This window comes from Pteropus vampyrus, unplaced genomic scaffold, assembly GCF_000151845.1.
Source record: "Pteropus vampyrus isolate Shadow unplaced genomic scaffold, Pvam_2.0 Scaffold115, whole genome shotgun sequence".
Classification (NCBI taxonomy): domain Eukaryota; kingdom Metazoa; phylum Chordata; class Mammalia; order Chiroptera; family Pteropodidae; genus Pteropus; species Pteropus vampyrus.
In genome coordinates this window covers 5,283,461-5,295,504 of record NW_011888896.1, presented here as the reverse complement: position 1 = coordinate 5,295,504, position 12,044 = coordinate 5,283,461, and the positions used below count along the sequence as shown (strand labels likewise).

Genomic DNA, 12,044 nt, shown 5'->3' with positions numbered 1-12,044 from the left:
TATTATCTTCATTATTTGGATTCTTTTTTCTTGTTCTGATTGGGTGTCCTCCGCTACCCCATCCTCTATATCAGTGATTCTATCCTCTAGTTCCTTCACTCTGTTGATCCCTCTAATATACTCTTCATCTCAGATATTGTATTCTTTGTTTCTGATTGATTTCCCTTTGTAATTTCCATTTCTGTTTTTATCTTTTTTTTATCTCTTCGTTAAAGTTCTCACTGAGTTCATCTACTCTTCCCCTAAGTTCCTTGAGCATCGTTATACCAGTGTTTTGAACTCTGCATCTGGTAGATTGCTTCTCTCCATTTGGTGAATTCTTTCTCTAGAGCTCTGTTCTGTTCTTTCAAGTGGGACATGTTTCTTTGTCTCCCCATTTTGGCTGCCTCCCTCTGTTTCTGTGTTTTAGGTAGGGCTCTTAAGTCTCCCAGTCTTAGTAGAGTGATGTTATGTAGTAGATGTGCTGTGGGGCCCCTTGGTACAGACCTGACAGGGGTCTAGCCACAGGCTAAGTTCAGCTGCAGCCTGTGCACCTCCAGGGCCACCTGGTAAGAATCACCAAGCAAGCCACCCATGCTGGGCTTATAGGTACCTTGAGGGGCCAACTCCGAAAAGGAGGCTGGCTGCCACTAGTGCAGGACTTGGGGCTGCTTGGCAAGAGGTACAGGGCACACTGAGGCCAGATGCTGCTTCTTTGGGTTTTGTGATACTTTGTGAGATTTTATGAAAGTTTGCAGCAGGAGCCAAGACAGCCCGTTTGTATGGAATGAATCACTGAAGCGGCTTAGGTGGGCCCACGAATTGGGAGAGGCGGAGTTTCAGGGAATCGCATTGGCGAAGTGACTTGTGTTATCCAGGTTGATGGCACCTGTATCTGCAGGCTAGGCTAGGGGAAGGCTCAACAAAAGAACAGTGGTTTTTGCTTGTACCTCTATGCAGGAGCCAGCCATCTCTCTGGCCCTCACACTGAAGCCCAACAGCTCAGCCCCTCCCCATATGTCCCTGGCACCCCTCAAGCAGCTGCCCAAGTGCTGGAGCTCCAAGTGAGTGAGTCCATCAGCGAGTAAGGCTGGGCATGGGCTCTTTAAGAGGAAGATCTCCACTACCCAAGCCCTCCGTCTCACTCAGCTGCAACCTCTGCTAATTTTCACAGCTGGAGGTTGTGGGGACTTCTCCTTCTGGCCCTGGAACCCTGAGTTGGTCAGCCCAGTGTGCAGCTGGGACCTCTTGCTCCACAGGTGGAGGAAGAGGCTCTGCAGCCAAGATAGACCTCTCCATTCTCCATCGCCGCGCATGGTTGTGGGACCGGAGTGTTTCGTGTCTCCGCCCCGCCTACTGTTTTGAGATTGACCTGTTATTTCAAGTGACCTAGTTGTAATGCTTCTGTTCAGCCAGACCTCTGGTGAGTCCATGTACTGGTTGCTCTATAGTTTTGTTTTAATTTTGGTATGGTTGCTAGAGGAGGCGTGTACGGCCTTTATCTTCTACGCCATCTTGAATCTCTCCCGAGGGCTACATTTCTGATTTACAAATCATACATAAGTAAAACTCTCTTAATTTCTTTTGGAATTTTTGTTAACAGTTGTGTTTTTGCCCCTCTTTTATCTTTGCTTAATTTAGATGCAATGAAGAATGGTAAAAAAAGATAGACTTTGAGTTCTGACCTGTTTTCCACTATTTATTATAAATCAAATGAGTACATTTGGGCAAGTTACATTTTCTGAATTTTGGTTCACTTATTTAAAAAAAAAAGAAGCAAATTAAAAAATCAGGTATATTATCTAACTTGCCAGTATATGGTGATAATTAATTATATCTTGAAACCTAGTAAGCTCTATATAAATGTAGTAGTCATTCTACCTCCTTAGTACTAAAAAGTGAATGACAAATATCAGATAATGTTTAGGCAGTTCATATGCTCTTGAAGGATCTTACAGAGTGAACATTTATAATGAGTTAAATTCCATTAATAAGTATTTATTAATAAGTATTTATTAAGCGTCTGCTTTGTGCCCCAAAATATGCCATGCAAGGCTTCTTAGAATGCAATCCTTGTTCTCCTGTCCTTTGAAGTTTTGAGTACAGCTTATCAATTTCTGAATAAATACTATTTTTTGAGAAGGTAAGTCTGGCAGTATGTCAAGAATGATATGAAAAATAATAAGATGTGACCTTTTAAAAAAAGATACTTTCTAAAGAAAGAAACAGGTATTTATCACTATTATTCCCATTTTATAGATGAAAGCATTAAATAAACTATCAAAGTTTACAAAAAAATATATGAAAGAATGTGGATTCTCATCCAGATTCATCTGACTATAAAATCCTTTCTGCTGCCCGAGAGAAAATCTGATATGCCATGAACACTCTCACCATTACATCCAACATTTATCCGGTACCTAGTTCCAGATAATGCACTTAACACTTCACATGCTTTCTCTCAATTCATCCTCACAGTAAGTAAACATGTGAAGTAGATATATTCACTGGCCTCTTTTATCAGAAGTAGCTCAGAAATGGCAGAACCAGGATTCAAACCCAAGTATATCTCCAAACCCTAACTCTTCACCACTCTCTAGAGGAGAAACTGCCCTAGTCTTCCCACCACTATCCACATATGGAGAAACAGCAGCTTTACATGCTAGTGCACTGAAACTTTGTGTGAATAATGACTTCTCTCATTCATATTTTAGAGTATCATTCCTTCAGATAATCAAGGAAAGCTATCTGTAGGTACTACGTAGGAGATTTAAATTATGTAGCTGGTGAAAGCATTCAACACAAAGCCAGTATTTTATTTTATTTTTTTTAAATATAATACCAACCACTCTAGCTTAAGAGGATTAAACATGCAAAACTATGTAAATCCCTTAGCATGGCACATATGAAGAGCTCAGAAATGGTGACTATTTCAAATTGTATTCTTACTATAGTTATTTAGGGCACTGTGTATTACAGTTATTCATATATTACATATTCCAAGCATGGCCTCTAAGTGACCTCCATTCTACAATCCGCTACATTTTTTAAAATGCTCTTCTCTAACTCAAATCTTTATTTATGTGTTCTTTATTTTGTTTTTGTTGTTGATGATGATGATTGTATTTCATTTAATAAATTTTTGATTTGCTTTTTTTCTGCTTATTTTGCCTTTGGCCCAGTGATGGGCCATGGTGATTTCTTAGAAGAGAAGGCCCTCATAATTTTTTTTTTTAACTATATTCTCCTGTGGGCAGAAGAACCTGCCAGGGGGCTGAGAGCCCAGGCTTCCATGATGACCACAGTTGCCTGTGCAGTTGTGCTCAAAATATCTCTGCTCACTGGTGTTTGTTTTGGCAGCGAAAGCTATGCCATGGTAATGGATGTGAAATATTTTAAATACTAGGTCACATAAGAAGAATTTTATTTATTTAGTGCTTGTTTTCCCAAGCACTAAACAGTGTAGAGCAATTCCAAATGGTCCTTTAATTCCATGAACAGTCCAAGAAAGATGAAAGAAAAATTAAGTTCAACTTCTCACCTGGTAGTAGGCTATGGTCCTGCACTCAGAACTACTTCTGACAATCAAAGATAAAAGTAGATACGGTTTTAATAACATTATTATTAGAGAAAACATAATGATTTCTTCCTGGCTTTGTAAGTAAATAGATAGAATTGAGAGGAGTCATTACATTTTTCTACTCAATCAGCTGACATGTCAATTATAGTGTGGTTAAACTCATAGACTCTGGGACCAGATTGCCTTGGTACAAATCTCGTTTTTTTTTTCTTTTTAACAATTGTTGGACAGATTCATTAACCTCTCCCCATCTCAGTAAATGCAGTAGTACCTACTTCATTAAATAATTAGAATTTAATCATTAGAATTAAATGAGTTAATGCACAGAAAATACTTAGAAGAGTGCTTAGTACATAGAAAGTGAGTGAGTGAGTGAGTGAGTGAGGTGACGGCTACTTCAGGCTGCCATTTGATCAGGATCCAGTGCCCAGCCTTGGACTAAGACCATCATTTGCAACCATCATCAGCAAGGTTCAAGAGAGTGCCAGTGTTCTCAAACTGAGACTGCCCTCCTGCAGGACTCCTCATCTCAGTAGGAGCCAGGTATGAGGCCCTGAACAGTTCCTGCTTCTGGCAAGACACTCCCCTACCTCCCTCTCCTAAACTCACAACCTCTCAACTACTTTATGCTTTTAGTGCTTGGGAATTATTTTTTTGTTGCCTTTCTTCCTTTTCCTTTTTTTCTCGGGCTTTCTCATACTTGGGCCTGTAATTTAATAAGACTCTAAACATTGCCTTTTCTGTCCTCACCTCTCCCACCCCTATCTACTGAAACTCTAGAATTCTGTATGAATCATCAATAAATCTTCTTTATCTTCAATCTCAACTATAAACTTTCTCTTCTTTTTTTCTGTAACCAAGACCTGGCATTCAAGCTTAAGTCTACTACTATTTCTTATTATACCACAGAATTAATAACTCATAATCAACATGGTTAAGAAGAATCTTCAAGTCTTTTCTACATTTCACATCAGCTTACCCATCACATCTAAGTTTTTAAATACTTATTCAACTCTGTTTAAATAGCTTCAGTCATGATGTATATTCTTTGCTTCTTCAATTGGTTGATTATTAATAATCACATTACAAATGCACTATTCACATGATTCCCCAACACTCAGCAATGTTTCTTCTTTTAATGTGGGAGATCCTTTGATCTTAAATTCTTATTCCTGTGGCCTAATGCAAAGGTTGCTCTCATAGATGGGAGATATCCCTTTGCTTTCCTTCTGGAAGGAGATAAAGATATGTCTGTGGATAAATCCACATTAAAGGAACCTGAGAATTAGTGAGTTTTGAGATTTCTGTTGCTAGCTTTTTGAACATATTTTATCATTTATCTAGTGTAATATTATGAACATATTAGAATAAGAAATATCCATAAACATACTGGTCACAGAAATAGTGGATATAATTTCTTCATCTTATTTTTTTTCTTTTTCTTAAGTAAGACTCTTTTGTGTAACTTTAATGTAAGAATTGAAATAAAATTATTTGCTCTGGAGAAAAATTTATAAGTTTATTTAAATCACAGACCTCCAGAGTAGGGGCTATAAGATTAGAGCTTTTTACATAATATTGAAAACCAGAGTCTTAAACAGAGGGTCCCCATTTTTTTTTTCTTTTTTTGGTTCACAAAGATTTTAGTGTCTCAGTAACCTTTTTATGGCACTCCAAAAGATATACCTAATGTTTCTGTTTATTACAAAATCCAAATGACATAATACATATCTTTGTTCTAATAGCCTGGTATCTTTTGGACATGAACTTCTCAAATTTGGAATCATATTGGACACAACCATTATCATATTGTGCTCCACATAAATTTTGCATGAGACTTGCATTTTAACAGCAGTCACTGAAAACTTAGCCTTTTACTATGTCATTAAAAGGAATGCAGTGATCTAATGCTGACGTTGTGAATTACTTCATAGTAGTTCACAGTGTCCAACAGGTACAGATGGTATTTGGAATCTGATTTCCATTCTATGTATAAACTTAGCCAAGTTATTTAACTTTACTGAGCTCCAGTTTCCTCACTTGTGAAATAAGATCATCAAATCTACACGCAGCATTTTAGAAGGACTAATTAGTGGAATCCCTTGCATAGTAAATATTTGGTACATGGTCACTATTATTCAAGGAACATTTTAGCTCACTAAAGATTAGTGAGAATTACTGAACAGTTGAAGATTTTATTTGCATCTAGAATTGATGACCAAGTAATATGATAGTGGCTACTATCATACTATAATATGAGAGTGGATATTTGAAATAAAATTTTAAATTAGTAGGAATATTTCAGAAGCTATCAGAAACCAAAATTTCAGTAATGGAACTATTAAATTTAGATTTCAGTTTAAGTTTTTCTACTCATTAGTAACTTGGCCTCCCTTTTCTCATCTTCAAAATGGTGGAGATAGTATCATGATGGATATAGTATTAGGAGTAATTTCCATTTTTTTAATAAAAGTGAAAGATACTCAGTAAGTGTGAGTTTTCTTTCCTCTTGTCTTTCAGAGACTGTTTTTCCACTGAGACCTCATTTTACCAGGTTTGGTGTTCTTTAGGGGATCCCGAAGGGGATATTTTCTCTATAATCCTAATCACTGATCATTCCTATCAGGTTAACAGAAGAAAACACTGCATTTTATTCTTCAGCCACACTGTGGGATGATGGAATAATAATGCCACAAAATTGTTGAAAGGTAGACTAACTTTGTTGTCTATTGGTGCTTTCTGGGTTAGAATACAGTAAAGAACTCTGTTTAGATTGTCATGAGGCAGTTATCAGCTATTAATTACCTTTTAATATTGTCAAATGTTGTATTATCCTTTCTTCTTGGCTGTGATAAATATAAGGTGCCCAAAATAGAAAAAAATTTGACTCCAAACAATTGACTCCAAGTTTATTTAAAAATAACTACTTATTAACAGGTTTATTTGTCTTAATTGAATTTTTTCCTTAAAAAAGATTTATTTGTTTATAGATGGGACATAGTTCTGTAGATCCCCTTAAAGTTCTCTAGAAAGAGGGTTCCTTATTTTTTTCAGTCTGAATTCCTGTTACTCCCTCTTTCCTGACTTAAATCTCCCTTATTTTAATTTAAGGTTTTAAAGTTCACATTCCATCTTTGGACTTAAAAAGCATCCCCTAAGCCTTTCTGGTATAATAATATTGGCAATGACTGTATAGATAATCCCAATTTTGGTGAAATGGTATTGGTAGAATGTTATTTTAGTCAGATCTGCCTCTCTCTCTTCTTAACACTATAACGATCTCCAGAGAGAATAGTTCTAAGAATGGGATCCTATGACAGGAGGAGAGATGGGCACACCAAACTGCATGACTGCTTATGGAAAATTAATGGAAAGAAGGCAGGGAATGATTGGCAAGTGTAGGAAGTGGCGATTTTAGGAGTTCTCTTAAATTTGGAGACTTTAATAAGTAGAACACTTAGTAATTGCTTAGTCATTTATTTGGCATTTTAAAAATAAATAGATAAATAGTTTTCTTTGTGGAATTATGTTCATGTTTCATGTCTAGAGATAAAAAAACAATGGACTGGTGTTTATCTATAGTCACATATTCCATGTTATTCTTTGGTAGTTTTCCTTTTCTTTTTTTTGAGATTTCTAGTTCTATCCAGAAATTACTCACAAGGAAATAATGATTACATTAAAAATCCACAGGGGGGAAAAATGATGAGAAAGGCAAGTACTCAAATCTAGTAGTTCAACTTAGATGAGTTCTGTTCAATTTTACTTTATAATTTCCACTTTTCTGTAATTTTAGATTTTCTTTGAAAAGTGTATTTTATTATGTGTTTATAATTTAAAAAATAAATTTGTATTTTATCTAAATAAAAAAATCAAATGGATGCATCAAGTACCCTGGTCAGTCTGTTCCTTCAAGCTTTTTTTTACCTAGTTAAACACAGTGTTGATCATTTTAAATACAATGATATGTAATACTTTTGAGCATAAAATAGATACCAGGATTAATATATAGAATAAACCTTTTTGTCAATCTTCTTGTTTTCCCAACGTGTAGCATAGAAGAGAATAATTTTAAAAACAAAAGTGCTTAAATTGCATTAACATCTAAATGCTAATAATTTAATATTTCTCTCTCTTTGGTCAGGTAATTATACAGTGCTTAAATATAATTAAACAGAAGAGGCAACAAAGTATAACACCCAATATTATCTCATACTCCAATTTTAAGTAGAAATTATATTTTTAAGTATTTTATCCTCTGCTTTTCAAAAAATTACAATCACTACTATATGTAGCTGCTTTGATGTTATATAAGGTTAAAAAAAATAACTTAATCTCCAAGATGTTACTTGGTTGAGCGCCTTCAGTTGAGTGGAGATAGGTTTCCTCATTTAAAAATCAGGAATAGTAGTAATTGCTTATATTAAATGAAAATGTTAAAGTTCATAAAGCTTGAGAATCTTTGAGTAGTAATATATATGTGCATACAATTATAGCGATTACTCTTAGATGATAGTTTCCAGTTTGAAAAAGAGTTTGGTTTGACATTTAGTAACTAAGCCATTCTGCATGATACTGCCTTAGCAGCAAAGCCTCATACAATCAGGTATAGAGAACTTTGGCTTTTAAATGTTAAAAAATTATTGGAACAGATAGGTACCTAAAATACACTTTTATGACAGGAATAAAAAGTTTAATAAATTCACATTCATTTTCTAATTGATTGCTAACTATACAGAGTTCTTTAGTTATGGTCTGTCTCCCAGAGAGCCTGCTTTTCTAAACAGATACTTTTTTAAAAACAGCAATTAATTGCTCAACTCTGTGCTTTTCATAAAATATTGCAAAATAGTGTACATCTGCAAGTGAAAACCATATCATACAGCAGGCTAAAACTGAACAGAATTTGATTGCAGACCTGACTATGTTTTTCTTGGTCTTGTCACTAAAAACATATCTTGCTAGGATTTTTTGAAGAGTCCATGAAAGGTGACAGGGATGTTAACCTCCACTTCGGCCCTGGCAACTTCACTCAAGTCCTTGGCATTCAGAATCAGGAGATAAGCGGGCTTTTGTCCTGCCCCAGGGCTCACCACCACACTCAGAACTACACCTGTTAATCAGAAGTAAATAAGGCAATGCTGAATTTAAAAAATTGCCCAGGGCCATAGATTAAATGTCACTGAAATAATATAGGAAGTATTATGTTGACAATTAAAAAAAAATCTTATGACTTGATATCTTCTTTTGACTCTTCCACCACCTTATTGTGTGACCACCCATAAGTTGTCTTTTAAATTCTTAATGTCCCCTAGACTATAACCTTTAGGAAGGAAGTGCCATATCTGTCTTGTCCACTGTCATATCCCAGTAGCCTACTGCAGTGATTAGAAAATAGAAGGTATTAATTAAATTCTTATTGAATAAATTGATTCATACTCTTATCTATAATATAAGATTTAGCATCTGCTCTACCTACTGCAAAAGAAAAAAAAGTGTTGTGACAAATGAAAAATGTATACTAAAACACTTTGACAATAGCAAGGTATATAATTCCTATAATTTTCAAAACCTAGCTAGAAGCTTACTTCCTTCAAACAAAATAAGAACAAGCCTTTTTTATTTTCACTGGATGGAGTGTATGTGTACAATAATTTAGCATGAAATGGCTCTATAATTTTTTATTTCATTCATTCCTCTGTGGTTTTTTATATTTTAATCCCAGAGAGTGTAATCTACTTTCCTATTACAGCTAAATAGTTAACTAAGATCGATGCATTGTTTTATACCCTGTGGCTCTGGTCCTGTTCTAGCCCCAGCTTACTAAAATAAAAAACTAAAGACTAAAACTAGAGTCATAAAGCCACATTCTCGTTCTCTTTGATCTGTTAGATACTCAGTCAATTTCTCTCCTTAGAACTCTCTTGTTTTTCAGAAACATATCTAGGTCAGGAAAGGCAAATATCTAGAATTCATGCTGCTCTTTCCTCATGATGTTCCATCATGACTCCAGATGGAACTTTAGCATTTTTTTCCAGTGGTACTCAACAAGACCTGACCACAAGATGAAACTTCTTTTTGAATAAGTTTACATTCTTTAGTGCTGTCCCACTCAGTAGTCTTAAGGATCAATTTTCAACATTAGGGAATATTTATTGTGACTCCCTTCCTAGTGAACTAATGATATGAACTCCAGTAAAAAGAGAATGTTCAGCTACATCCATTACTTTCATTACCATCATCTTCTTCCAAGGCATCAGGATGAGAAACAAAGATGGGTTCTGATGGGTATGAATAAGGCTCTTGCCATACCCAAGTTTCTTTAGTTTTGACATTCAGCTTACAGAGCTGTTTGTTAAGAAAGAAAAGTCAATTAATTAGTCAATATGCTTTACTTGACTAGCATGTGACTTAAAGTACTGTTCTAATATCAGTAAGATGGATTAATTACCCTGTCTGGAACAAAGTGATTCAAGCCAAGTCCATATGCGTATGTATAAGGTTTCCCACCATACTTCTGATAATTGATTTGAGGAAACTCAAATGCTGCAAAATAGAGCACATGCTTATGAAAACCCAGTTAACCTTTTTGAATGGAACATTTTGTTTCCTCTCATGTGAGGTTTTTCCCTAAATCATCTCACCTTGGCGAGGCCCCGAAAAGAGAACCTCAGGTTCCAGCCAGATGGTCTCATCACTGCACAGAATTGCAGTGGCAGTTGTGTTGGGCAGTGAGACTAAATTCTTTCCTGTGTCAGCCTAAGAAAGAGGATAACAGAAACTTCTGTGACCAGAAAAGTGAAATCAAGCAGCCATATGGGCAGTCTTCCTGAGTTTTATCTCCTGAGTTCTTTATTTCTTAAGTTAACATGGAAGGAGGAGTAGTTCAGAAAACTCTAGAGGAGGGAGGCCAGGAACATGGCTGGGAAACCGTCTGTGCCTGTGTATACACCAACTGTGTATCACTGGGAAAGTCACATAACCTCTTAGGCCCTCAATCTTCTTTAAAATGAGACTGTCCTCAAAAAAAAGAGGCATCTGAGAAAGGGCCTCTGGGAAAAAAGTATTTTCCTGTAGAACAACCAAGACTTCAATCCCCTAGGGATCCATTTATAGCATTTATCTCCCTTATAGTTAGGATGTATTTTGATTTTGTTTGAAAAATATTATATGGTTATACTACCAAAAAGAAAAAAAATAGAAAAACTACTATACCACATGTTTTCTAAGATCTCTTGTCATCCTCTGCCCTCACGTGATTTTTTAGATTATTTATGAGAGGAATGGATGTCGTGAACATATTCATTTAGTAATACCTGTATTAAATATTTGAGTACATATTTTATGGTAGATTCTATTCTAGGCATTTGGGATATTTCAGAGAATAAAGTTCCTGTCCTCATGAAGCTTACATTATACTTTGGGGACATAAATAATAAGTATAATGAACAGGTAAAGTATACAGTATGTTATGAAAGTGGGGAGAAAAAATAGAGCAAGATAAGGGGGATCAGAACTGTGAAGGGTAGTTGAGTTGTAATTTTTAACAGGTGGTCAGAGTAGACTTCATTAAAAGTGAGACAAAACCTGTAGGAGATAAGGAAGTTAGCAATTCAGATATCTGGGGAAGAACATTTAAACAGAGAGAATAAACAGTGCAAAGGCCTGAGGTAGGATTGTGCCAAATATGCTTGAAGAGCATGAAAGAGACTGCTGTAGCTGAAATTCACTAAATATGGGGAGAGGAGCAGGAGAGAAGGTTAGAAGGATACCTGGGCCAGATTGTGTAGAGCCTTAGAGGTCATTGTGAGGACTTTTTTCTGTGAGTGAAAAATGAGAAGCTATTGGAGGGTTTTGAGCAGAGAAATGACATGCGATTTATTTTTAAAGAATCACTCTAGCTGTCTGTCGAGACTTACTTTGGGAGGAGGGGGATGCAAAAGTGGAATCAGGGAAACCAGTTTGTATTGTAGTAGTCCAGTCAAAAGAAAACAATGATTCAGGCTAGGCTAATAGCATTGGAGTCAGTGAGAAGTGAAAGGAAGAGCCAAGAGGATTTCCTGATAGACAGGATATGAATGGGGAAGAGTCATGAAATTAAGAGAGGAGTCAAGGATGATGTCAAAGGCTGGAATTGTCACAACAAAACTGGGGACTACTGCAGGTGAATTTTTTGGTGGAGGAAGAGGAGAAATTTAGGTTTTGTCTTAATAAACTTGAGATATCTATTGGACATACAAATGGAGACATAGAGTTGGCAGTAATATATGTGAACCTTTAGTTGAAAGGGAAGTCGAAAATGTAAATGTAGCCTTCTTTGAAGCATGAGTCGTTACAAAGGGAGTGAATGTACAAATAGAAGAATAAAATGAAGGGCTGAGTTCTGGTGCCCCACTTACCAACACTAAGAGGTCTACGGGAAGAGAAATGAGGGACTAGTTGTTGAGGGCAAGAGGAGTCAAGAGAAGGATTTTGTAAGAGAGCA

General features: G+C 36.0%; 1 protein-coding gene across 1 annotated transcript in view; it reads right to left on the bottom strand.

Moving 5' to 3' along the window:
* Window positions 1-7,520: 7,520 nt before the first annotated feature.
* Window positions 7,521-12,044, bottom strand: part of RPE65 (RPE65, retinoid isomerohydrolase) — a 22,830-nt gene continuing 18,306 nt past the window's right edge. Inside the window, exons 11-14 of the mRNA XM_011365720.1 lie at window positions 10,204-10,318; window positions 10,011-10,105; window positions 9,796-9,907; window positions 7,521-8,672 (exon numbers count right to left, since the gene is read on the bottom strand). Of these exons, the coding sequence (XP_011364022.1) occupies window positions 8,521-8,672; window positions 9,796-9,907; window positions 10,011-10,105; window positions 10,204-10,318 (474 nt within the window). The 3' untranslated portion in view covers window positions 7,521-8,520. The remainder of the gene's footprint in view (window positions 8,673-9,795; window positions 9,908-10,010; window positions 10,106-10,203; window positions 10,319-12,044) is intronic.